Source organism: Medicago truncatula, chromosome 1, assembly GCF_003473485.1.
Source record: "Medicago truncatula cultivar Jemalong A17 chromosome 1, MtrunA17r5.0-ANR, whole genome shotgun sequence".
Lineage (NCBI taxonomy): Eukaryota > Viridiplantae > Streptophyta > Magnoliopsida > Fabales > Fabaceae > Medicago > Medicago truncatula.
In genome coordinates this window covers 20,238,350-20,264,560 of record NC_053042.1, presented here as the reverse complement: position 1 = coordinate 20,264,560, position 26,211 = coordinate 20,238,350, and the positions used below count along the sequence as shown (strand labels likewise).

At 34.4% G+C, this 26,211-nt stretch overlaps 4 protein-coding genes across 11 annotated transcripts; 3 read left to right on the top strand and 1 right to left on the bottom strand.

Annotated features, from left to right (window-relative positions):
- Window positions 1-3,492: 3,492 nt before the first annotated feature.
- LOC112418551 (uncharacterized) lies at window positions 3,493-5,082 on the top strand. Its single transcript, XM_024774946.1, has 2 exons — window positions 3,493-3,799; window positions 3,926-5,082. The coding sequence occupies exons 1-2, from the start codon at window positions 3,493-3,495 to the stop codon at window positions 5,080-5,082; spliced, it is 1,464 nt and encodes a 487-aa protein (XP_024630714.1).
- Window positions 5,083-6,069: 987 nt separating this feature from the next.
- Window positions 6,070-8,782, top strand: LOC120578137 (uncharacterized). Its single transcript, XM_039830330.1, has 7 exons — window positions 6,070-6,108; window positions 6,739-6,802; window positions 6,884-7,318; window positions 7,403-7,486; window positions 7,571-7,630; window positions 7,735-7,810; window positions 8,556-8,782. Exons 1-7 carry the CDS (start codon window positions 6,089-6,091, stop codon window positions 8,780-8,782), a joined length of 966 nt encoding a protein of 321 aa, XP_039686264.1. The 5' UTR covers window positions 6,070-6,088.
- Window positions 8,783-12,107: 3,325 nt separating this feature from the next.
- Window positions 12,108-17,804, bottom strand: LOC120578135 (uncharacterized; the record flags this gene model as incomplete). The annotated part of the gene is made up of 3 exons (XM_039830328.1): window positions 17,746-17,804; window positions 15,155-15,251; window positions 12,108-12,512 (listed from the first exon to the last, which is right to left on the bottom strand). Coding segments are annotated over exons 1-3 (561 nt in total), but the record flags the coding sequence as incomplete, so codon positions are not given.
- A 69-nt stretch (window positions 17,805-17,873) lies between these two features.
- Window positions 17,874-24,080, top strand: LOC11429426 (uncharacterized CRM domain-containing protein At3g25440, chloroplastic). Of its 8 annotated transcripts, none has more exons than XM_003590217.3 (6): window positions 17,874-18,085; window positions 20,277-20,341; window positions 20,607-20,778; window positions 20,868-21,162; window positions 22,159-22,566; window positions 23,322-24,080. In XM_003590217.3, the coding sequence occupies exons 3-6, from the start codon at window positions 20,690-20,692 to the stop codon at window positions 23,859-23,861; spliced, it is 1,332 nt and encodes a 443-aa protein (XP_003590265.1). In that variant the 5' UTR covers window positions 17,874-18,085; window positions 20,277-20,341; window positions 20,607-20,689; the 3' UTR covers window positions 23,862-24,080. The 8 variants fall into 8 exon arrangements, with proteins under 8 accessions (XP_003590265.1, XP_024631731.1, XP_024631721.1 ...); XM_024775963.2 differs by having other exon boundaries at window positions 20,586-20,778; XM_039834952.1 differs by lacking the exon at window positions 17,874-18,085 and adding an exon at window positions 19,061-19,616.
- Window positions 24,081-26,211: the final 2,131 nt, after the last annotated feature.

Genomic DNA, 26,211 nt, shown 5'->3' with positions numbered 1-26,211 from the left:
TTGATTCCCCTAAGGCAATAAATTCGATTATATGTGCTGAGCTTCCAGATTCACAAATGTACCCAGAGTTATTTTCTACTGTGCCCATGTGGTTTTGCTAGATTAGGCTCTCCTTGCATGAAGGATCGGCATTGCACGAAGTTTTATCCAAAGAAATTTGTTCCTAGGACCACCTTCGATGAGAGTGGATATCCAGTATATCGACGCAGGGTGTAATGCCCTATTTTATTATTTATTTATTTTATTGAGTTTAGATGTCTTTTTATAATTTAGTCGATTTATTTTGATGAGTGATATTTTGTTATGTTATATGTTGATATTTATTAGTATAATATATATGTTATGTGGTGTAGAAATATATTTGTTATTTCGTGTGGAAATATTACGTTATTTGGTGTGGAAATATTATGTTATTTGGTGTAGAAATATATATGTTATCTGGTGTATAAATATATATGTTATCTAGTGTAGAAATATATTTGTTATTTGGTGTAGTAGAAATATATATGTTATCTGATGTATAAATATATTTGTTATTTGGTGAAGAAATATATATGTTGTAGAAATATATTTGTTATAAAGATATATTTGTTATAGAAATATTTTATATTATATATATATTAGGATAGAATATTGAGACTTTGAGGGCAGATTTGGAAATAAGAGAAAATACGTAGGTTAAAGATTTATATAAAAGGGGAGAGTTAGAATTAGAAAATAAGGATTACGTGGAGCCTATTTTTGGAGAAAAAGGGAGAAAACCAAGAGAAGAGAGAAGTCAGAGAAGAGAAGAATCTTGTGAGAAGAGGAGCAATCTTGTAGAGTCCGATCATCTAATTTAAGGTAAGGGTGGGACTAACTTTCTCTAATTCTAAGTTGTATAATTCTGAAATTGAGTTTAGCATGTTGTAGGTTGTAGTTATGAGAATTTGGGAATTAGGTTTTGAAGTTGTAATTGGTTGTTAATAGAGTAGAAAATCCGTTGAATTTGTGTAGAATTGATGTTCAGATCATGGGTTATTTTTAGTGCAATGTTTTATATGGTTTTGAGTGCCTTAACATGTATAGAAATGGTTAGACAAGTTTTTGGATCAAATTTGGGCATAGGGAAGTTAAAATTGGGATTTTGGGGGTGAAAAATGGGTTTTTCCCGAGTCGCTCTCTGACAACACGTCCTATTTCATGTTCTTGCGTCTTTTTCACACGTTTCTGTTTTGAATTGGCCTTTGGTGTAAACATGAAAGTTGTAGATAATTGAGTTAGCTTTCCAGTGGTTTTAGTTGGACGTGAAAATGATTTTTGGTTCTTGAGATATGATGAAAATACTCCAAGGAGGTCTTAGTGAAATCTTATGAAAATTCAGCATAACTGTTTCTAAGTTAATCCAAAACTTAAGGAATAATTCCAAACCTCAAAACTAGAAGTACTATGAGTTCAACTAGGGTGTTTAAGAGTATTTAATATATGTTGTGATGGATCTAATTTGGTTTGACGTGAATATCTTTGTTGGATAATTTGAAATACATATATTTATGTGCAAAAGGTATGATATAGAAAATAATTTTGTTATACCATTCAAGTTGTTATTATTAATGATGCTATGTTGTGAAGTTGTTGTATGTTGTTGTCTCTGCTGTATTGATTATTAAATCATTAAGTTGCATATGTTGGTCAAGTTGTTAAAGTTGTAAGTTGTTGTCAATGTCGTTAAAGTTGTAAGTTGTTGTCGATGTCGTTGAAGTTGTTCGTTGTCGTTGCATTAGTTGTTGAGTCCATGCATACTCATTTACGTTGAGGGTTTGATTCCCTGTGAGCTTTTGCTCTTTAAGTTGAGGGTTTGATGCCCTGAGAGTATTTATGCTCAATACGTTGAGGGCTTGATGCCCTGTGAGCTTTTGCTCTTTAAGTTGAGGGTTTGATGCCCTGGGAGTGTATTTATGCTCAATATGTTGGGGGCTTGATGCCTTGGATTGGTACCACATGCATGATTAAGAAGTCGAAGTTGCATTGTCGAGTCAAAGTCGTTGTTGATGAGTTGTCATCCATGAGTTGTTAAGTTGTTGAGTTGTTTTATATCCACATGTTGTTAATGAAGTGCTTATGATGATGTATATGATGTGTTGTTTATGTTGTTATAAGATGATGTTTATGATGTGTTGTCTATGTTGTTATAAGATGATGTTTATGATGTGTTGTTATAAGATGATGTTTATGTTGTTATAAGATGATTTTTATGATGTGAAGATTATGTCGTTATATGATGATATTTATGATCTGATTATTATGTGCTATATGATGTTGTATATAATGTGATGAATATGAAGTTAATGATGATTAGAAGTTGGTTGAGTTATTAATGAAGTATTATAAGAAGAGTTAATATTATTAATTGATGAAGTTTAAGTTGTTAAATGCTTTTGATGAATTATATGCTCATTATTATTGAATGTGAAATCTCACCCCTTCTGCTTGGAAATGTTGCCCTTCGTATGGGTAATTTGTAGGTGATCGAGAATAAGTTGTTGTTAGTTGTTGTCGTGAAGTAGACTATCTCTCACGTGTGTCTTTAGGTGCTCTGATACGTAACGGGATGGGATTTTGTTGCTATTTTCTATTCCTTACGTATTACTTTATGAATTTTCATGAATAAATTGTTGATTTGATTTGAAGATTTATCTAGACTGGATTTTAATAAGTTGTTTAAATTGAGGCCATTATGCCAACACGATGTTGAATTTAAATGTTTTCCGCTGCATTTGAGATTTAAATTGATGACATGAGATGATTGAAATGAATAGTAACTTTACTATATTTGTATTTGAAAGAAGTGTAGCATCCTGTTTTAGTTGTTTACTCTGATTTATGCAAAAAAATTCAAGTTGAGAAAACGGGGTGTTACACAGGGATACTGGGGTCACAGTGTTAAAGAATGGTATTCAACTTGATAATCGTAGTGTTGTTCCTTATAATCCAAAGTTAATTATGAAGTATCATGCTCATATTAACATTGAGTTTTGCAACAAATCAAATTCTATCAAGTATTTGTTTAAGTATATCACTAAGGGTGTTGATAGAGTTACTGCCACGTTAGAGACTTCAGAAGAACCATCTGTTGATGAGATACAGTAGTACTACGATTGTAGATATCTGTCTCCTTCAGAATCCATATGGAGAATTTTTGGGTTTGATGTTCATTGTCGATATCCTGCAGTTAAGAGGTTGACATTTCATTTACATGGTGAACAAAGGATAATGTTTAGGGATAGTTCAAGACCTGATAATGTTTTAACTCGAAATAGACACAAAAGAACCATGTTTCTTGCTTGGATGGATGCTAATCGAAATTATTCTCAGAGTTGGAATCTCACTTATGTTCAGTTTCCCAGGAAGTTTACTTATAATGTGGAAAATCGATCTTGGCATTTGTAGAAGAGTGGACAGTCGGTTGGGAGGTTGACTTTTGTTCCGCCAGGTACCAAAGAATTGTACTGCATGCGTTTACTACTGAATCGTCAGATTGGATGTACCTCATTTGAAGATATTCGAACTGTTGACGGTCATGTTTATAATTCTTATCGAGAGGCCTGTGCTGCATTAGGATTGCTTGCTAATGATCGACAATTTATCGATCTTATTAGCGAGATTGTTGTGGTTGGTTCGGGATCTAGCATTCGCAAGGTGTTCACTAGCTTGCTGCTAACTTCATGTATGAGCGACCCTTTAAACGTGTGGAATCAAACTTGGCATATTCTTTCTGAGGGCATTCTTTATGAACGACGGAGGACTCTGAATTCTCCAGGTTAGTGATTTTTCATTTTCGTTTAAAGATATGCATGTATATATATGTATATATTAAGATTGTTTTTTCGATTGATTTAATTTAATTTAATGTTATTAGCTATTGTTTTTCATTATGTGTTCACAGATTTGGTTATTTCAGAAGATGATTTAAAGCAGTTTTGTTTGATTGACATTGACAAGTTCTTGAGATTGAATGGTAAAGAGTTGAGTGAGTATGATTGCATGCCAAAGATTTTGAACCCGTCTCCTGTTATTTTTAATAATGTTTTGTTGGCCAATGAATTGTGGTATGATCATGAAGAGATGTTTGCAAAGCATGAGGAACATTTCAAGCTGCTAAATAGTGACCAATTGTCTGCATATGAAAAAATTGTAAATGTTGTTGATAATGAGCTAGACCATATGTTTTTTGTTGATGGTTATGGTGGAATTGGGAAAACATTTCTTTGGAATGCGCTTTCTTATCATTTTCGCTCAGAGGGGAAGATTGTACTTAATGTTGCGTCAAGCAGTATTGCATCCTTGCTTCTTCCTAGGGGTCGTACTGCTCATTCTCAATTTAGTATACCTTTGATGTTGTTAGAAGAATCTGGTTGCACCATTGAAAAGGAAGGCAATAAGGCTCAGCTGTTGACAATGGCAAGTTTGATAATTTGGGACGAAGCACCAATGATAAGTCGTTTGGCTTTTGAGGCTTTTGATAGAACAATGCGTGATATAATGAGTAATGTTGTTGATGGTGCTTCAAATTTACCATTTGGTGGTAAGACAGTTGTTTTGGGTGGAGATTTTAGACAAATTCTACCTGTCGTTCCAAAAAGAGGTCGTGCTGATATTGTTGATGCATGCATAAATTCTTCTATGTTGTGGCGGCGTTGTAGGGTGTTGAAGTTGACAAAGAATATAAGGTTGCAGTTTCCCACAAATGGTCAGGATGATGCGTCTTTGAGATTATTTGCTAGATGGATTTTGGATGTTGGTGATGGAAAATTGGGCATTGACAATGATGGGGAGGCAGTGATTGAGATTCCAGATGATATTTGTCTTAAAAATTCAGGGAATCATGTTGGAGATATTGTTGAATCAACTTATCCTAATTTATTGTCAAATATGAAAGAGTCCTCCTTTTTCCAAGATCGTGCTATTCTGGCTCCTACGTTGGAATTGGTTGAGAAGGTTAATGATTACGTCCTTTCGTTGGTTCCTGGTGAAGAGAAAGAATATTTGAGTTGTGATACTGTTTTGAAGTGCGATGAAGAAGTTGGAATAGATCGTCGATGAATTACTCCTAAATTTTTTAATGATATCAAATGTTCTAGGATGCCAAATCATAGACTTTGTTTTAAAGTAGGTGTTTCTGTCATGCTTTTAAGGAATATTGATGTTGCTTCTGGCCTTTGCAATGGAACCCGATTAACTGTGGTTAGTTTGGGGCAAAATGTGATTACTGCACGAGTTGTAAATGGATCTCATTCCTCGGAGATGGCTTATATCCCATGCATGAACTTGATACCTTCAGACTCAAATGCTCCGATTGTTTTTCAGAGACGTTAATTTATGTTGTGTCTTTGTTTTGCCATGACTATTAATAAGAGTCAGGGTCAGACACTGTCTCATGTTGGTTTATATTTACCAAGGCCTGTCTTTACACATGGTTAGTTGTACGTTGCTATGTCTCGGGTGAAAACTATATCAGGCTTGAAAATACTGATTGCTGATGACCATGGGGAATCTTCAAACTCTACCATCAATATTGTTTATCCAGAAGTTTTTAAAAAAAAGGGATTCGTCAATCCTGTTCCGTAGATCAAGGCTTAGGAACATGTTTAATTATATGTAATTTTTTTTTCATTTGTCGTTGTTAAGTTAAATTTGTTTGTGTTTGTCTTCCATGGAGCATTAATTGGTCAGGTATGTGTCCATTTTTTTTTATCAATGATCATTTTTTTAACTTTTATACTTTTTAATACGAGGATTATGTGCATGTATTTTTATTTTTTTACACTAAAGAACTATATCTTTGTATTTGATTTGTTTATTTATTTATGTGCTTAGGAGGTGTAGTATTTTTTGGCTCACGTTCAATTAGCAGAAGTGAGGCAAATACGTTCAATAAAAATGTGTAATTGAGCTTGGTTCAATTGGGCCCGTAGGCTAGCGACCTTTATTGGTCGGGTTGCCTGACCCAGATGGATTGCAGCATGGTACATGGGTAGGGTTTCTGGCCTTTCTTTCTTCCTATCGCTTTCGAATTGGCACTCACGACAGTCTCTTTCATCTTCCAAAGATGGCATTCCTCAGCACTCCGTAAGTGGTTAATGAAAAAATAGTCATGATTTGTTGTTTTTATTGGTAGTTTATCATGATTCATGTGTCTTGCAGCAGCAAACGTGCCTTTTTTCGTCTATAAAGGGTTGATCATTATATTTTTTTCTCTGGTGTTTTAGTTGGAAGAAATTTATATTGTTGTTGTGTGGTTGCGATGGTTTATCAATTAACATACATACTATGTAGGATATTAGTTGCCATGGTGTAGTATTTTAGTTGGTGATTTTTTGTTTGTGCCTGATTTTAATAAATTGGTTAATATATTTACCAAACGTATGACATTAGGTTGGTTGTTATACCTCATTTGTGCAAGATGTATGTAGGGTCATAATACTTAATCATTGAGTATAGCTTGAATTGGGTGGAAGATGTATGTAGGATATGTTGTATTAGGAGAGTTTTAATTGTTTTGAACGATTGGTTCTGTTTTTTGTTTTTTTATAAAAAAATGAAGGAATAGTAGTGTTATTTGCCCCATTTAGTATATTCGCCAGAATTTGTAGTAGTGATGTCCATTTTTTATTCTCTGATGTATTTTATTGTCGCATTGCTATTGCCAGCTTAGGACCTAACTTGGTGTTTTTTATTTTATTTTGTTTGATTCATTAGTAACCATGTCGGTGGCAGTTATGAACCTTTGAATTGTTTCCGAACCACTGTCTATCCTGATGAGGTATTCTACGGCTGTTTTTTAGTTGTATATGTTTGTTCATATTTGAGTATACTGAGTATCATTTTTATTGAAATTTGGCAGGATCATATAGAGGTGCCTGTTCGTTTTATGAATGATTGGAAGCATGAATTGATCAAGCAGAGTCGTGGTTGGATTAAGGACTTGGTTGAAAATTCCATTTGCATCGACACCTCTTGCATTACTAGTCATTATATCATTACGGGAGGAATCATGATTTCTCATAAATGTGGATTCCAAAATCCTCAAACGGTGATGTTGTCATATCAACCTATTGACAATCACTTTCGCATGGAAATTGCTCACGAGGAGTTGAATGAGGATAGTGTATGTCTTTCCACCGAGTTTTCCACGAGACTTTGTCTCAATGGTGATAACGATGGTAACTGTTCATTTCGAAGTGATTCTGATGATGTTTCTGATGAGTGTTATGATGGGTATTCCTACAATTGGGCTGTGAAAGTCACTGATTCTATTGCAAAGGGAGAGAGCGTACTGGTTAGTAAAGTTTGCACCTATTCTTATTTTTTGTGTATTGCTGAATAGTGGTATTTATTTGTATTTGTTTGAATTTTTCTGTAGCATTTTCCGCAGTTCGTTGTTCAGAGATTTCCATTTTTGAACCCACATCATGTTCATGTCTTTGAGGTTTTTTCTAGTTATACGGTGCAATGTACCGTGAGGACTATTACAAAGCCTGATGGGTTGGATGAGAAGTTCTTGACTAATGGATGATATGATTTTGTCAAGAGTTTGCATTTGAAGCTTTCTGATAAGATCTATCTGACCGTGCTGGATCCAGCTGTGAGAGTTTGTATTTATGTACAGCGTCACCATGTTGTCTGATTGCTATATGTTTTATTATGTAGTTATGTGGTGTGGTGATGTAATTGTTATTACAATGGATGATTTAGTTTGTTGCTGTTGTTGTTGTGAATCTTCACAACATCTATGGTTTTATGTTTCTATGTAATGTTTACCTTGGTTTAAGTAAGTATTATGAAATTTTATGAAATTATGTGCACGTTTTTATTCTATTTTTTGTAACATGTATGTAGACTATTTATCCACTTTTCTTTATAAATATTTAATATCAATTCCTTTGGATCAAACATGTGAGTAAATAGTGTTGTATTGCCTCATAGAGTATGGTGTCTATTCAAATTTTGCAGTACAGGAATTGAGGGATTTGAATGTGCTGGCCTCTATTTGTAGACAAGGTTTATTTGTATGGTTGCTTTTGTTGGAGAATATAATATGATGCTATCAGCCCTGTGCTCAATAATAAATTTTTTTTTGGTGATGAGTGCTCAATGATTAATATATCTATAAATATTTCAGAGGTTTTGTGCAGGTCACTCATTTGTTTCTAAGCTTCTACTTTTTTTTTTTCATAATTTGCCACAAGTTCGTTTGACTGATGGATGGTATTAAGATATTCAAGCAAAATAGGCCTCTCGCGAGTTTTATTGTTGTTCATTTGTCATTTCAGGTTTTAGATTCATTTATTTTGTTGTTAAAGATTTTATTCGTGTATATTTTTTTGCATGTGATTGGATATTGGTTTGAATGACTCACCTTTTTTTTATTACCCATTGTTAAGCCACATGCAGAAATTGATCCAGCGTTCGTCGATACGTTTAACGATCGTTTGGGTTCCCTTTCTTTGTTGTAAACAAAGAAAGAGGTGGTCATTGGATTAAATTTAACAAATCTGTTATTCATCCACTTATAGTAAAAGGGTGGGATGATCTTGAGAACTATCATGGATTTCCCGAGGATGTTTTGGTTGAGTTTCGTTACTGTGGGGATAATGTTTTGAGCGTTCAATCTTTCAGTCTTGCTGATTTTCCAAGTTCAACCCCTTCTTTCCATAGTAGGAGTGGAGATCCACAGGAAACTTTCGGTTTCGATATTCGTCTTACTGACATGGATGTTGCAAAGTCAAAATTGGTTACGTGAATTTTTTTTCTTAAGTAAATTTATGTATTTATATAAAGTTGGGTTTTTTTTGAAAATGCTAATTTCTATTTATTTTTTATGTCGTGTTCAGTTGCTTCCTGAAACCTTCGCTGATTACCTTAGGATGAATGGGTATATCAATCTTATCTTTGCACGGATAGTGGAGTCCATTGTTTTTTTGAGGTGTTTTTGAAAGATAATCCATCTTAGGTTAAACTGGGATTTGAATGGAATGAATTTTGCTTGTCTAATGGATTTAATGCTTGGGACTACATTCACTTCAAGTTATCTGTAACCAATCCTTATAAAAGATGTCAAGTGTTCAAGTTAACTTAATTGGCATTAGCCCCGACTGCAAGTGTGTTTTACAAGTGTGTTTTACTATTATTGTTTTGGTTTAATAATTTTGTTATAGTTTTTAATTATTTTGCATTGTTGTTTGTATTTATTATTGGTCTATATTATTTGTGGTAATTTAACTTTATTTTGTATTTGTTTCATTAGTTATTTTTGTATTTCTGTTAACGATGGTTTGAGTCTGTATTTGTTATTTAAGAATTCAAAACGTGGGTAGAATAATTCTCATTTCTTGATGAATCAATATATGTATAATAAATTCGTATGCACGAGAAATGTCTTTGTTGCCACTTATTCTTTGTACGACACATCGCATGATTTATGGGTGAAATAGTCATTTGTTATATATATATATATATATTTTTTTTTTTTTAATGATTGCTAGGTTTTTTGAGTTGGATGGAATATTAATAAAATAAAGGTTTTTGTTGGGTTCATCCCTTAAAAATGAAAATAATATGATTAATTAAATTGACAAAGTTGATGTAACTTAAATAGATAAATATATTTATTGATATGTTGTCTTACATATTGCATTGCCTCACATAAATATTACGAACTAAATTGACCTTGCACTCGAATGCGACATTGATTGCCATTCAATGGTAGACATTGTTTGGGTCTAAATAAAATGCCTAAATATAAATACTACCAGGCATAGCTTCAGTCTCTCCTTTAATAGATGCCTGAAATGCAAAGGTTCTTCTAAAATATTTTGTGTTGCAATATCGATGAGTAGAATAGTATTTGTATTGCTCTATGACAGAACAATTTGTAGTGAATACTAAGCATGAAAATGTCTCGAGGTGAAGATTACTAATAGCTCTTTTCTATGTCTCTGTCAAGACAAATGGTAATATCCATGCAAATCCTAAAAGTAGCAGGACGATAACTATAATACATTCTAAGTCGTCTGCCCCTATTTCTTCCTCATCAATGTTGTAACACCCCGTTACCCAAAAGCAATTAAATAATAATTAAACATACATCAGAGTAAATCCCAAACGGGTATGTCACACTACATTCAAAAAAATTTAAATAGAATATAAAAACTATTTAATAAACATCCTTCAAAATCATCATTAATTTGCAGCGGAATATTTGCATCAAAAGCAACAACGACAACCATTTAATTCTCCATAAATAAATCTTGGCATAAAAGCCTCATCAACATAAATTCAACAACCAATAAAGGGCTACATCATTAAGTTCCAAAATTTGATACATAGGAATGAAAATAAGCAGTTAAATCCTATCCCGTACGTATCAGATCCCTAGACACTTGAGCCACCACCTACTACTCAGGATCACCTGCAAGTTACCCATATGAAGGGCAACATTTTCAAGCAGAAGGGGTGAGATTCACAACAATAAATATAGATAATAAATTCATCAATTGAATCTAACACCCTAACATAATTATAATTCATCAATATATAAATATATCATCATTAACAACATCAACAACAATGGTATATATAACCAACAACGTCGACTCATGCAACTACTCAACGACTCCACTAAGACCCCTCAACAATGCACATGCATGTGGTACCAATTTACAGGGCAGTAGCCCTCACCGGATATTGAATGGTTAAAGCATTCATTCAGGGCCTAAGCCCTCACCGCTTTGAACAACAAGGTGTTTCAGGACATGAGTCCTCCCGCTTTGAACAACAAGGCGTTCCAGGGCCAGAGCCCTCCCGCTTTTATGCTTATGCAACTGACTCCACTTGTGTATATCTACATACAACTTCAACAAATGCATATATGTATATATGACTTACAACTCCATAATTCATCAACATGTATGATTTAATTAAATAAAAGCATACATCCCAGTCAACAACAGATCATCATAATCAATTCAGTAATTCCAGAAAAATGCACAATTAATCATAATCATGCTTAAACATCAATATCATTCAACATTATTCAATTAAATCACAAACAGCTCTGAAACTGGACAACTCGCCTCGCGAGTACATCTACTCGCTATGGCGAGCACAAGAAAACGGGTTGCTCGCCATGGCGAACTCAAGGCGAACTCAAAACAGGTGCTCTCGGAAGTTTTGACATTTTTCTCACTAAATCTTCATTTTTAAGTTCCCTATTCATCTTTTTAATCTGAAAATTGTCCCAGACCTCTCTAAAATCATCTAAGCACTTAAAACTATCCATATTACAACTTATAACAACAATCCAAAAATCATGTTTTTCTCACGGGTACTCGCCATGGCGAGTTGGCTTGCTCGCGGGGCGAGCTATGAACATTGCTCACTCGCGAGTGATGAATGTCAGCACGACCAGAATGCAGGTTTTTCCCCAAAAATCCAATTTTCTCACTTTCACTCCCCAAATTGGTTTACAGATGTGAAATAACTTACTGTATGCACTCAGAACCTATTTCTTTCTGACATCAGAACAACAATCTCCACCCTCAAATCACCCAAAAACCTAGAATTCAACATAAACCCCAAAATTCCCAATTCTCACATAAACCTGTTAAAAATCGAAATCAGAATTTATCAACTACACTATTGAAGTAAACCTCACCCTTACCTTAGTTTTGCAGAAAAAATGCACAGCAATTGATTCTCATGGCTCTACTTGCTCTTCTCTCCCTTTTCTCCCAAAAGCTTGGTTGTACGTAAAAACGTTTCTCTGATTTCTCTTTTCTTAACTCCCAAAATAATAACTCCCCTTTATTTCATTTACTCCCCCCTTAATTCTATTAATTCTAATTAACTCCCCAAACTCCAAAATAATATTAATTTCCCACTTATTCTAATTATTATTAAAATAAACTATATAATAAAATAATACACACCACATAAATCACAAATATTATTTAAAATCATTTAAAAGACTCTAAATAAATCAAAAATAAATAAAATAACAACTAGGGCGTTACAACTCTCCCCAACTTAGAGAATTTCGTCCTCGAAATCTTACTTCAATCAAACAACTCTGGATACGACTCCCGCATCTTACTCTCCAGCTCCCAAGTCAAACTCTCACCAGTTACTCCACCCCAAACAACCTTCACTAGAGGTATATCCTTGCCTCTCAACTTCTTCACCTCACGGTCTTCAATCCTCAACGGTAAGGTCTCAACTGTAAGGTTGTCTCTAACCTGCACGTCATCTCTCGGAATAACATGCGAAGGATCCGCTACATACTTCCGAAGTTGCGACACATGAAATACATCATGCAAATTCGAAAGATGTGGTGGCAAACCAACTCTATATGCCACTGTTCCAACCCTCTCTGAAATCTGATACGGACCAATGAACTTAGGAGTCAACTTCTTCGACTTCAATGCACGTCCTACCCCCGTCATAGGAGTAACTCTCAGAAATACATGATCTCCCTCTTGAAACTCAAGGGCTTTCCTACGCTTGTCATGATAACTCTTCTGTCGACTCTGCGACGCTTTCATCTTCTCTCTGATCATCTTGACTTTCTCTGTAGTCTGATGAACCAAATCCGATCCCAACACAACACTCTCTCCTGACTCAAACCAACATAAAGTGTAACACCCCGTTCCCAATAATCAATTAATTAATAAATAAACATGCATCAGAGTATTAACCCAAACGGGCATGTCACACTACTAAATCAACATTTTGTAAATATAGTATAAAATCTATTTAATAAACATCCTTCAAAATCATCATTAATTTTGCAGCGGAAATTTTTGCATCAAAACAACATCAACCGTTTAAATCTCCATAATTAAATCTTGGCATAAAAGCCTTAACAACAGGGCTACATCAGCAATATTCAAAATTTGATACATAGGAATGAAAGAAAGCATTAAAATCTCATCCCACGTATCAGAGCCCTAGACACTTTGAGCCACCACCTACTACTCAGGATCACCTGCAAGTTACCCATAGGAAGGGCAACATTTTCAAGCAGAAGGGGTGAGATTCACAAACAGTAATAATAATATATAATAACATCAATTGAATCTAACACCTTACAATATCAATGATTATTCAATATGCATAAGTATTTCATAATCAACAACATCATCCAGATATAGCAATTCAACCAACAACAACAACTCATGTAATGACATGACAACACCTCTAAGACTCCTCAACAAATGCAGCTATGCATGTGGTACCATATTCAGGGCCGGAGCCCTCACTGCTATCGAATGGTTAAAGCATTCTTATCAGGACATAAGTCCTCACCGCTAAACACCGCTTTGAACAACTAGTGTTCCACCGCTTTGAACGACAAGGCGTTCCAGAGCCGAAGCTCTCCCACTTTAATGCTTATGCAACTAACCCACTTGTGTATATCTACATACAACTCAACTAATGCATATGTATATATATGACATACAACTTCATCACAACCAATCCAACATCAGAAAAATGTATAATTAATGTTAATCATACTAAAACATCAAGTCATTCAATGTAACATATTTTCACTTGGTTTCATACCCACTTCAATCCACAAATTCATTAAACTATACCCACTCGATTAACAATGTGTTTAGTAGGATTCAGGGTATATATAATGGTCTTACAAGTTAAAAGGAACACTTAGAAATACTCAAAAGGATCCCCTAGTGCACGAGGCAAGGTTCAAAAGTGGCTGACTAAGGTCATCTTCAACAACAATTCAGATCATTCTAACAATCACACAAAACTTCTCCAATTTATCCAACAGATTCTAATTTCATTCCAATTCTGATCACAGCAACATTATAGATTAAGAAATCATTCTGAACATCAAATTACAACACATTAAACATAATTCTTACACCATTCCTTTCAAAATCAGCATCAACCCTAATTCCCAATTTTTATTCTCAAGAACAATTCATGTTAAAACAATTTTCAGAAATTATATACTATGATTATCGAGAGATAGTCTCACCCTTACCTTATTTCAGGAAATCGCACGACACACGGGTGATCTTGGCTCTACTTGTTCTTCTCTCCCCTTGTTCTTGGTTCTTTTCTCCCAAAACTTGTTTCACGTAAAACTGCTTCTAACCATTTCTTTTCCTAACTCCCAAAACTATAACTCCTCCTTTATTTCATTAAACTCCCTTAATTTTTTATTAAATCCTAATTAACTCCCACACTCCAAAATAATTCTATTTCTCATATTATTCTAATTATATTAAAATAAATCATATAATAAAATAATACACACCACATAAATCACAATTATTATTTAAAATCACATAAAAGACTCTAAATAATTCTAAAATAAATAAATTAACGACTAGGGCGTTACATAAAGGAGTCATGGACCTCCGACCATACAAAGCTTCGAACGGTGCCATACCGATACTCGAATGGTAACTGTTGTTGTATGTGAACTCTATCAACGGTAGGTGACTATCCCAAGCTCCACCTTGTTCAAGCACACACACTCTCAGTTTCCAATGATTGGATCGTCCTCTCCGACTGACCATCTGTCTGTGGATGATAAGCCGAACTCAACCTCAACTTCGAACCCAAAGCATCTTGTAAACTCTTCCAAAATCTAGAGGTGAACCTCGGATCCCTATCCGACACAATACTCGACGGTACACCATGTAGCTTCACAATGTTATGAATATAAATCTCCGCCAACTGAGCTACCGGATAACTGATATTAATCGGAATAAAGTGTGCCGACTTCGTCAACCTGTCGACCACAACCCACATAGCATCATGCCCTCTCGGAGTGTTCGGTAAACTCGTTACAAAATCCATAAAAATGCTATACCACTTCCACTCCGGCCGGCACATCCAACGGTGTCAACAACTCTGCAGGCTTCTGATGTTCAACCTTAGACTTCAGACAAGTCAAACATGCATACACAAATTGAGCGACATCACGCTTCAAACCGGACCACCAAAACAGCTTCTTCAAATCATGATACATTTTCGTAGCTTCCGGACGAATACTTAAGCTACTCTTGTGACTTTCCTCTAAAATCAACTTTTTCAACTCGTCATTATCAGGAATACAAATTCTTCCTCTGAACCTCAATACACCCTGATCATCAACCTTAAAGTCACTATCCTTAGTGCCATTACCAGCAACCATCAAATCAACCAGCTTGACATCCACTTCCTGTGCTTCTCGGATACTATTCAAGAAATCATTGTTAATCTTCAGCATCCCCAACTGTACACTCTGGGGTGTCAATTCACAAACAAGACTCAAATCTCTAAACTGCTCTAGCAAATCAAATTCTTTCACCATCAAAGCAGACATATGCAATGTCTTCCTGCTCAACGCATCTGCAACCACATTGGCTTTACCCGGATGGTAATTCAAACCAAAATCATAATCCTTCAACAGCTCTAACCACCTCCTCTGCCTCATGTTCAATTCCTTTTGATCAAATAAATATTTTAGACTTTTATGATCACTAAATACTTCGAATCTGGAACCATACAAATAATGCCTCCAAATTTTCAAAACCAAAACCACCGCAGCCAACTCCAAATCATGAGTAGGATAATTCTTTTCATGTATCCTCAACAGCCTAGAAGCATACGCTACCACCTTACCATCTTGCATTAAAACAACACCTAAGCCCAACTTAGACGCATCAAAATAAACTACAAAAGGTTCTTCTGGCTTCGGTAAAATTAAAATAGGATTAGTTGGCAACCTTTGCTTCAATTCATTGAAACTACTCTCACACTGAGCATCCCACACAAACGACTTACCCTTACAGGTCAACTGAGTCAACGGAAGTGCTAACTTCGAAAATCCCTCAATGAACCTGCGGTAATAACCAGCCAAACCCAAGAAACTTCTAATCTCAGTCACTGACTTCGGGGTTTCCCATTGTGATACTGCATCAACTTTTGAAGGATCAACTGCAATACCACTACCAGAAATAATGTGGCCAGGAAAACTCACTTCACTTAACCAGAACTCACACTTCGACAACTTAGCATACAACTTCTTTTCTTTTAACACTTACAATACAATCTTCAGATGCTATGCATGCTCTTCTTCAGTCCTTGAATAAATCAAGATGTCATCAATAAACACAACCACGAATTTATCTAGGTAGGCATGGAAAATTCGGTTCATATACTCCATAAACACACCAGGCGCATTAGTAACACCGAAAGGCATCACCTTATATTCATAGTGACCATAACGTGTCCTAGAGGCCGTCTTCTGCATATCCTCATCCTTCACCTTAATCTGATGGTAACCTGACCTCAAGTCAATCTTACTGAAAACATTTGCACCCACTAACTGATCCATTAAGTCGTCAATTCTCGGAAGTGGATACCTGTTCTTTATCGTAACTTTATTCAACTGACGATAGTCAATGCATAACCTCATAGTACCATCCTTCTTCTTAACCAACAACACCGGCGCTCCCCAAGGTGACGCACTTGGTCTTACAAACTTTTTATCAAGCAAGTCTTCCAACTGTTTCTTCAATTCAGCACAAACATTTTGTGTTGCAATATCGATGAGTAGAATAGTATTTGTATTGCTCTGTGACAGAACAATTTATAGTGAATACTAAGCATGAAAATGTCTCGAGGTGAAGATTACTAATAGCTCTTTTCTATGTCTCTGTCAAGACAAATGGTAATGATCCATGCAATATCCTAAAAGTAGCAGGACGATAACTATAATACATTCTAAGCCGTCTGCCCCTATTTCTTCCTCATCAATGTTGTTGATGAGGAGTAAAATGACTGCAAGTATGGTAATGCAGAATAGAAAACACTTGGCCATTTGGCAGTATTAGTAAATTAAATTTGATTGGTGTGAGTATTGTTGAAGAAGGTGATGTATTTATAAGAGGTATTGGGTAGAGTCTGTTTGTGCTGCTGGTGCTATGTTTAGTAATTTTATTGCCATGGAATGCTTATGGTCGTAGTCAAATGGTCAACATCTTTTGTGGTCTTTGATTGTAATATTCCAGCAGCTTTTTCCCCCTTTTAATTCTCACAGTTGTTGGCCACTTAGGGAGTATATGTAGGCACTAATTGTTTTCTCTTTGATAGATTCGCATGCTTGGAAAAAGGTGGTTGTCCGGGTGATTTTGTTGGAAAATTTGTTGTTGTTTTCGTTTTGTATATTATGTCTGTGTTTGTCTTTGTGGTTTGTGTTGCTCAATATGTCCTTTGACATCAAAAATCAACGTTGATGAGGGGTCGTATGTAATGTATGTCATGCACGGGACATGTGTTTTATGAATACACGCGTTGTTGCTGATACTCACATATTTGAGCTTTGAGGGTTAAGTGTTTGTTGTGTTCACATGTATTGTGTAAATCTATATTTACCCGTGCGCTCACATGTATTGTGTGAATCTATATTTACCCGTGCGTTTGCGCACAGGTCGAACACTAGTTCATAACAAAGTAATGAATCACTAATATTTGTATAACTAATTAGTCACTGTTTAATTACAACATAATCATTCCACTTAGGTTTATTGATGATCTTTTGGGTGAAAACATTACACTCTTGGCTCTCACGATATATGTGACATTGCTCATAACATTTGATGTGTCACAGTTAAATTGATCAATGTTTTGCATTCTTACCTTTTTTTTTGTGGTGGCTGATGTTTGAACTTGAAATCTTGCATATACTATGCATCGTAAGCAGTGGCGGAGCCACATGAGGACCAGGATGGCCATGGCCTCCCCATTATTTTTGGGAAATTACTATTATACCCTTGACGCTGTTTAAAAATTACAAACATGTCATTCCTAGTTTAGTCTTCTAAAACGCGATAAACATGCTCTCCCTCTCCGGTATTGCAGTGATACCTCCACCATCTCCCACCGTCAGCCACGCCGCGACCGTCGCCTTCTCTAACTCTCCATCGAACTCAAACCCACACTCATGTCACTCATCTTCTTATCTTCTCTCTGTATCGATCTCTGATTTTCTTCATTTGTCTCCATCTCTCCAACAAACCCTAACTGAGTAAGTGTATATTATTTTTGTTTTTTTGTTTGGTAATGATACTGGTGTTTCCTATTGTTTGGTGATGTATTTGGTGTTTGATTTGTTTTTCAATTTCAATTTTTCTATAACCCTAATCAAAACAAAAAGGGAAAATAAAAAAGAAAATCAAAAACTGAAATGTTGATTCCTCAATTGTAATATTGATTTATAATAGTTTTGAACTGCTTATTACCATTTAGTGAGTTTTGAACTGAGAGTGATTTTTCAGTGACTTTTCCTATATAATATTAACTTGTGTATGCTATCTTTTTTTCTGAAGTGTTTTTCTTTTGGTGTGAGTTTTGTTGTATGGCAATGACTTTTGAGAGGAAAATGTAATAAATAATCCTAAATAGTAGAGGTAAAAAAGATGGAAAATGTAAGCTTATTTGATTCAAAAAAATGTAAGCACATCTTCAACTTCAACTTGTAGCGTGCCTAGATATGCTAATCTTGTTGCTTCCTCTATTTTTGATTATGTATGGTTTTTCTATAACTATAATCATGTTCTAGCAACCTCTCATGAAAAGTAGCAACATTCATGGCATTTTCCATCAGAAAAGTTCTATCGAACCTGGCTCAGCTTTTGAATTCAGCTAACATGGTCTTATGTTTATGAAAATCAAGTGAAATATAAATTGGTTCATTTTGAAATCATGTACGTTATTTCAATGAAATTGAAACTGGCTTCTGTTATGAAATTTGAATGTTATTAGAATTAATGTAACATTGAAACCATGTATTGTAATTTGATTTTTACTTTTTTTTTTATTTGATTTTGAAATTATGTTGATTTTGAAAGTGTTTCAACAGGAAAAGTTGAAAAATCTCTTCATTTTTTAAGAGGAAGGCCGATGACATTGAAAGAGTTGACAAAGATATATTTTTTCATTTGTTAGCGGCCACCCCAAAAATTTTTGTTTTGGCTCCGCCATTGATTGTAAGTTAATCACGAGGACTATTGCATTCTCACCTTAACATTAACATTGCACAAGTGGTGTCATAAACTCAGGCGTGCATTCACAAGGTACAACAGTAGTTGAATACAACTCCTTAAGAAAGTAAATGTGAGACGTTGGATTCATCCAACGGTCCAGATTGTAGTTCCCAAAACGACGTCGTCTATACTAAGAAAAGAAGAGATTTTTCGTAAATCGACCGACGTCGAGAAGAGAGAAAGCTGAGAGAAGTCTCTGCCTACACCACCGTGGGTCGTGGTGGCGATTGTGTCGAGAGAGAGAGAGTGAAACACATAACTTTCCCTTTCCTTTCTCCTCTCACTCCCGTTAGCTCTCTGTCCCTCAATCCTCTTCTTCCATTTCTTTTTCCTTCCTTTCCCAAATCAACCAATTTCATCACCAAATCAATCATCCTTAAGAATAATTGATCATCTAAGTAAAGCAACTTCATATTCAAGCTCTATTGGTAGAAATTTGGGGGTTAGGGTTTGTGCTTTGAAGTAGAAGGAGAATACCCATATTGTGAGAGTTGCTCATTGAGACTCTTTGAGGTATATTTATCGACTTACAATTCTCAATTAGTGTTTATTTACACATGAAGATTCGTTTAGAAATTATTTTGTAGGTTAGAATGGATAATGTAGGGATTTTATGGTTAACTCTAGTTAGAGAAGTGGTAGAATGAGTTTCTAATTCATGAGAAAATATTATTGATGTTCAGATTCGGTGGAAATTGCTCCGGTGGTCATTCGGAAAGGCATCACTAGGAATTGATATTTTCACGAAAATTGAATTTTTATACTTTCTTTGAAGTTGATTATTTTGATTTCATTTCATTAAATCCGATTTTTATATTCTATTTGGATTTCTATTATTTCAATTCCTTTTCATTATGTGTGATTTCTATATTTTCTTTAAGGTTGCGGATTTGGGTTGACCTCTTTACAACATTGGGATTTCGATATAATCTTATTTGGTTTGATAAATTTACAAAGTTTTTTGAATTTTCATGTATACACTTGATTGTGAATTTTCATGCGTATAAACGATTGTGGATTACTTAAATTTTATACGGATACTAGTTTTGTAAATCTATATTAGATTTGAGAAAGTAAATAATTGTGCTTGTGTGTTTCCCTTCTAGTTGGTGGTGATTGTTGTCTCCTCACTAAGTCTTTATGACTTACCCCTTCTTCTTATATTTTTTTCAGATTCAAAGTCAAGTGCGTAGAAAGCTTGTAGCAGAGTTAAAGATCTGTCAATGTCATTCTTTTGGGTAGGTCTCCTCCCTTTGTATAAACTGAATGGTCGATGTATCTGCAGCTATTGGTAGTCGACAAATGTTTTGTTTTGAGTTGTATAAACATCTAGTTATGTCACTTTGAGATTCTGCTGATAATACAAGTATATAGGCAGGATTCATATCTTGGAAAGTATTCAAAATATAGAGCATACGCTGTCGAAATTTCTGTGGATATCATTATAAGTGAAAGTAAATTTGAAAATTGTTTAAATTATAGTTTGTCAAGGATTGTCAATAGGCTTGCCGGACTAGGATGCTCTAGTTCGTGCGCCGGTCACGATATTGAATCTTGGGTCGTGACAGAGAGAGAGAGAGACAAAAATGGCGTGGAGAATTTTCACATCACCGCTTCTCAATAAATTTCAGTTCTTATCCTCATCTACCACTTTCTTACTTCGCCACAAAACAAGGTACTTCTCTCTCTCCCTCTTCGTCTATTTCACTTTTACAAATGACAGAGTCAAAATAATTTTGATAATATTGACTTACACTGTTGTAGCTTGAACTATGTTATATGCAAGGTTTATGCCCAGGAACACCATCAATTCAAGCTTCCTTCTACTTCTACACGAGTAGGATGCCTAAGTTTTCATTCAACTCCATTTTTGAAGTGTAATCATGATAAGGTCGTAGAACAACCTCAGGATTCGGATGGTGATGTCAAAGTACCGGCGAGGAAAAAATTGAAGGGGAAAAGAGCTGTTGTAAGGTGGCTTAAGTTCTTTAGATTTAAGAAGAAGAAAGAGTTTCAAAGGATGACAACAGAGGAAAGAATTTTATACAAGTTATTAAAGGTACACTCTCTTTAGGAAATGCTATGTGACATTAATTGCTTGAGTGGAATATTTGCATTTCTTGTTTCAGACTCTTGCTCCTACTTTAACACCTTATTTTAAAGATTTCATATTTTTACTCTTAGTCTATTGATAAAGTTGTTGTCGCGTGACTCAAAGGTCACTAGCTCAAGGCTTGGAAACAGCCTCTTGTGTAAAAAACATGGTAACGCTATGTACAATACACCAAAATGGTAGGACCCTTTCTTGGACCCTGCATATGCAAGAGCTTTAATGCACCGGGCTGCCCTTTTAGTTTATTGTTACCGGGGTAACAATGATCTCATCCAAGAACAAGGGTGGAGCAGAGGTCGTGTCTATTAGTGGTACTAAAGAGAAGACACTATATCATGACATTGCTAAATGTTTTCTAAGTCTTTATTACATTGCTAAATGGTTAATGTTATCTTGGTAGAACATTATGTGTCTCACAGAGCAAGACTTTTATTGTCCTTTATGAAGGTCAATCCTAGAATTCCTATCTACAAGTTGTACATTCTGTAGTTAATTACTTGTTTTCTAGTATTCATAACACTTCAATGGACCTCTGATATGAGTATCTTATCTTAAATGGAAGGACCTAAAAGTTATAAAATTACAAATTTTTTGAAGTTTGTGTAGATCAGGTTAACGCCGGTTAGTTCTTCTCTTGGCTTGTCAGTTGTCACCATAACAAGTACTCGTATAGACCTTCCTGCTTGATTTTTCGGTTATAATATTTTCATTTTTACTCCTGCCATTATTAAATCAAAGCTGTCCTGCACTAAATTCATTTCCATCACACCAAGATCCATCATTTTTGGTTTTTATCTATGTTGATGTCATATTTCTTTAACCTTTTTATTTCATTGTTTTGAATTAGATATATATAAGTCATATTTATGTTTGTCTTACTGCTGTGTATTTTATGTTTATTATGTTAGTTGGTGAATATAGAATTATTTCTTTCTAATGCAGGCTCGGAAAAAAGAAGAGAGACTTCGCGAAGCTCTGAAGAAGATTGAGCCTACAGAATCATCAGAAACAATCCATGATCCCGAGATATTGACGCCAGAAGAACACTTTTTCTTCTTAAAAATGGGCCTGAAAAGCAAAAATTACGTGCCAGTTGGAAGAAGAGGAATTTACCAAGGTGTAATTTTGAACATGCATCTACATTGGAAGAAACATCAAACTTTGCAAGTGGTGGTGAAGACATTTTCAGCAGAGGAGGTTAAGGAGATTGCCACTGAGCTGGCAAGATTGACTGGAGGTATAGTGCTTGGCATTCATGAAGAGGACACAATAATAATGTACAGAGGGAAAAATTACTCTCAACCACCAACAGAGATAATGTCTCCACGAGTCACTCTCCCAAGAAAGAAGGTACTTCGTTTGGTGTTCAATATTTCATAAGTTTTGTGAATAAAAAAACAGATTTGGAGTTTCCCTAAGTTGGTGTTTCAAAATTTCTTCATACTATTCTAGGATTTCATTCCCCAAGATTAGCATTTTGGGAAAATTGGTGAGAAGAAATTATGTTTTCGCCGTCATGAATCCATGAGTTGTATTCTTGCTCAACGCCATTAATATTCTGTCAATAACAACTGACTCTAACCATTGTCATTTAAGCTGATAAAATGTTAGATACGACTCTCACAGTCGGTTGCTTTTCTAGCGTGCTTCATTCGAAAAATAGTGATGTATTTGGTGTGTTTTAAGAGATGTGTGTGTGTTGTGCACGCACAATAAAATATCTGTAGAGTAGAGACTGTGTTTGTCCTTTGCATCTTCTTCCTGTTACCCTTCTTTTGGAAAATAAAAATTTGGACCATTTCTAATTGTATCGTGTTTTATCAGATGTCCCTAAAGATTGCCTCCACCACACAATAAAAGATTGCTTCACCTTCCTATTTGCCTACTTCCCTAGCCTAATCTCTGCAATGTCTTATTTCTAGCATTTATTTGCAACCTTGGATCTATATAAGGTATATATGCAATCTTTGCTGTGCATGCTACTTGTCTGTTACTGTTGCACAAAAAATTGAACTATTACTTTCCAATTTTGAACTTTTTCAAACTTTCTTTTTTGTTATGCTAGTTCTCATTGTCTCTCCTTGGGTTACTCTCATTTTATTCAGGCATTGGATAAATCAAAATATAGGGATGGCCTCCGCGCTGTGAGGAGATATATTCCCAAACTCGAGCAAGAGCTCGAAATTCTTCGAGCACAATTTCAAAGCACAGCTGAAAGTAACACAGAAGCAGCTGAGGGAATCCAAATAAGTGACAAAGTGAGTGTTGAACCAAGTAGTGTTTCAAATCTCCAACTAGAGAAATTAGATAAAGTTGGTGCAATGTTTAATGATAACAACAGTTGCTCGGAGGATGAAGCACATATGGACTCTGATTTGGATTCATATTCTGATAAATTATCAGACATCTTTGAGACAGATTCAGATACAGAGGATTTGGTAAAGGAGGAGAAACCTCTTTATTTGGACGAATTTAATAATTTTCCGGAGCAAAGTGATGGAGATACAGATGATTTTGAGGAGCATCTGCAGCAAATATCATACAACTCTAAAAACATGGAAAAAGATGCTGACTTGCCCAAGTTTGATGAAGTTGACCAGATTTTCCTGCGTGCTGCATCATTTTTAAAGAAAAAGAGAAAATGAGACTCATCATTGTACTCGATGTAGTTTTTTTGTTTGTTTGTTGGGAAATGGTATTATAGCAGAATATTTGAAGGATTCATTTATTGAGGATAAACCATTAAAACCATCAATTCTTTTTCCTCTTTTCTGTCAAGTACCATCAACTACAAATGTGTCTGGACGAGGGAATTATATGAGCTAATGTAATTTTAGATGGTGATTAAATCTTTTCAATATAAATTATATCTTTTATAATATTTTTGGAGAATTGTTACAATAAAGGGATTTTCATGAGGCATTATGTAAAGCTCAAGTAAGAGAGTTTCAAATACCATTTAAAAAAACCCAAGAGTGTGTTTGGATTTAAAAATGTTGAGGTAATGTAATTTTTTGAGTGAGTTCAAATCATTTTAGATAAGTTCTATTGCTTGGATGATAACTTGAGGAATTTCAAATAATTTTAGATGACACCTAAAAGTGAGGAATTTCAAATTTTTTTCTTTTTTATTTTTTTTTTTTAAATTTGCATTTTGGTCTTCGTATTATTCAAAAGTAAGCGCATGTTTCAAAAAAAAAAAGTAAGGGCAAAAAATTGAATATTGACCCCTTAATTATAAAAAATTACAAATTGAGCTCTCAAAATTTTCAAAAACTGCAAATTGGTCCCTTAATGTTTTTGAAATTTGAAAATTGATCCATATTTTCCAATTTTCAAAGTTGATCCAAAAAATTCAAAATTTATAAAACTAGCCCAAAAATCATAACAATGAATGAATTATTTGAACTCCTTAGAATACTAATATTTTTAAAATTTTCAATTCTCTCATCCAAACACACTTTAAGAATTTAACCCAAATTTACAACATCTCCAAATATATATGTGTGTGTGAAGTTACGATGATATATTTATTAAACTAAATTTAACACTTTAGTATATTTGAGGAGAAAACAAGTGTAGATAGATGGAGAAAAAATATTTTGTTGTTTGGTCAGGGTAGAAAATAGAATTTAATGCCTCTTATTCTTAATGAAATGGTATAAATATGTAATTTTTAAAAAATAGGAAAGAGATAAATTAGTATTTTTTGAGGGGGGAAGTAGAGATATTGTTATAAATTAATGATGATAAATATTTAAAATACTTTTTTGAAAGTGTCCCCACCCTCTGATGTCAAACATCTCTGTTCTTTTTCAACCGTCGATTTGTATCAGGAGTCTTGGAGTGAAAGGAATGTCACGATGAGAGGGGAAAACTTTTGAAAAAAGGAAGGAGTGAGTATAACAAATAGAGGACGTTGAAAAAAAGAGGACATTGGGGGTTCATATTTCTTCTTAATACAAAATTCTCATAATTTGGAGGAACTCAAAGATTGTATTGGAGAAAAGTTTTGAGGGGTTCTGAAGGATTTATATGAATTCTTCATATTTAATCTATTTTGTTATAATATTCTTAAAATTAAAAATATATTAATAATAAGCATTAATATATCATTCTTTAAAAAAATCCGTTTTAAAAAATGTCAAAATTTTCTTTATATTTTCCTATATTTTTTTTCAACCCCAAAGCCATCATTTCCCCTCCCTTCCAAACTCCTAAACAAAGCCCTAGAAAGGTATGGAGAAAGATTTAAAAATCACGATAACAAAGAAAGGAGGATTATGAATGAATATGAAACATGAATGAAAATGAAACTTAAAATTTCTAATTTCTAATTAAATCTCGTTAAAATGGTAACAACACCACTACAATATGAACAATATTTGATACTGATAAAAATTATTTAAATTTTATTCAAAAAAAGATTTCATCGTGTTATATGATGAAATTGATATATTTTTCTATTAAAATATATTGATATTGCATATCCCTTTGTCTCAAACAAAATTATGCATTACACATTATATGAGATTTTAAAACATTTTTTCTTTGTCCTTGTAAGTTTAGCTCAATTGACAAGGACAATGGATAATATATGTAAGATCTAAGATTCAAATCCCGGTCACCACCAAAAAAACATTTCTTTATTTCTCAAAAAAAACATTTCTTTACACAAAGAAAACAGATAAACTTTATTTACATTTCGAGTAAGTTTAGAATTTTACATGACCAAAGGATTAACAACGGAAAAAAAATTAAAACATTTTTCATCCATTTTATGACAATTTTAGTGACAACTTTTTCTCTCTTTTTATTGGTCAAAAACAATGGAGAGAAAAAAGGAAGAGAGAGAATAAGAACATCATGTGAGTATGAGAGAGAAAGTTATACAAAAGTTGTCACAAAATGGTTGTAGGAATATCATTTCTCTGTTTTTTTACACATTATTTTCTGAGATATCATTTAGAAAGTTTAATTAACTGTAGTTGAATG

Bases quoted from the DNA above. Each gene is read 5' to 3' on its own strand.
- LOC112418551 (XM_024774946.1), top strand. From the start codon at position 3,493: ATGCGTTTACTACTGAATCGTCAGATTGGATGTACCTCATTTGAAGAT. The intron at 3,800-3,925 runs GTTAGTGATTTT...ATGTGTTCACAG, and splicing joins GAGGACTCTGAATTCTCCAG to ATTTGGTTATTTCAGAAGAT.
- LOC120578137 (XM_039830330.1), top strand. From the start codon at position 6,089: ATGGCATTCCTCAGCACTCC. The intron at 6,109-6,738 runs GTAAGTGGTTAA...TTGATTCATTAG, and splicing joins ATGGCATTCCTCAGCACTCC to TAACCATGTCGGTGGCAGTT. The intron at 7,631-7,734 runs GTTTGTATTTAT...TGGATGATTTAG, and splicing joins TGCTGGATCCAGCTGTGAGA to TTTGTTGCTGTTGTTGTTGT.
- LOC11429426 (XM_003590217.3), top strand. From the start codon at position 20,690: ATGGCGTGGAGAATTTTCACATCACCGCTTCTCAATAAATTTCAGTTC. The intron at 20,779-20,867 runs GTACTTCTCTCT...ACACTGTTGTAG, and splicing joins TTACTTCGCCACAAAACAAG to CTTGAACTATGTTATATGCA. The intron at 22,567-23,321 runs GTACTTCGTTTG...CATTTTATTCAG, and splicing joins TCACTCTCCCAAGAAAGAAG to GCATTGGATAAATCAAAATA.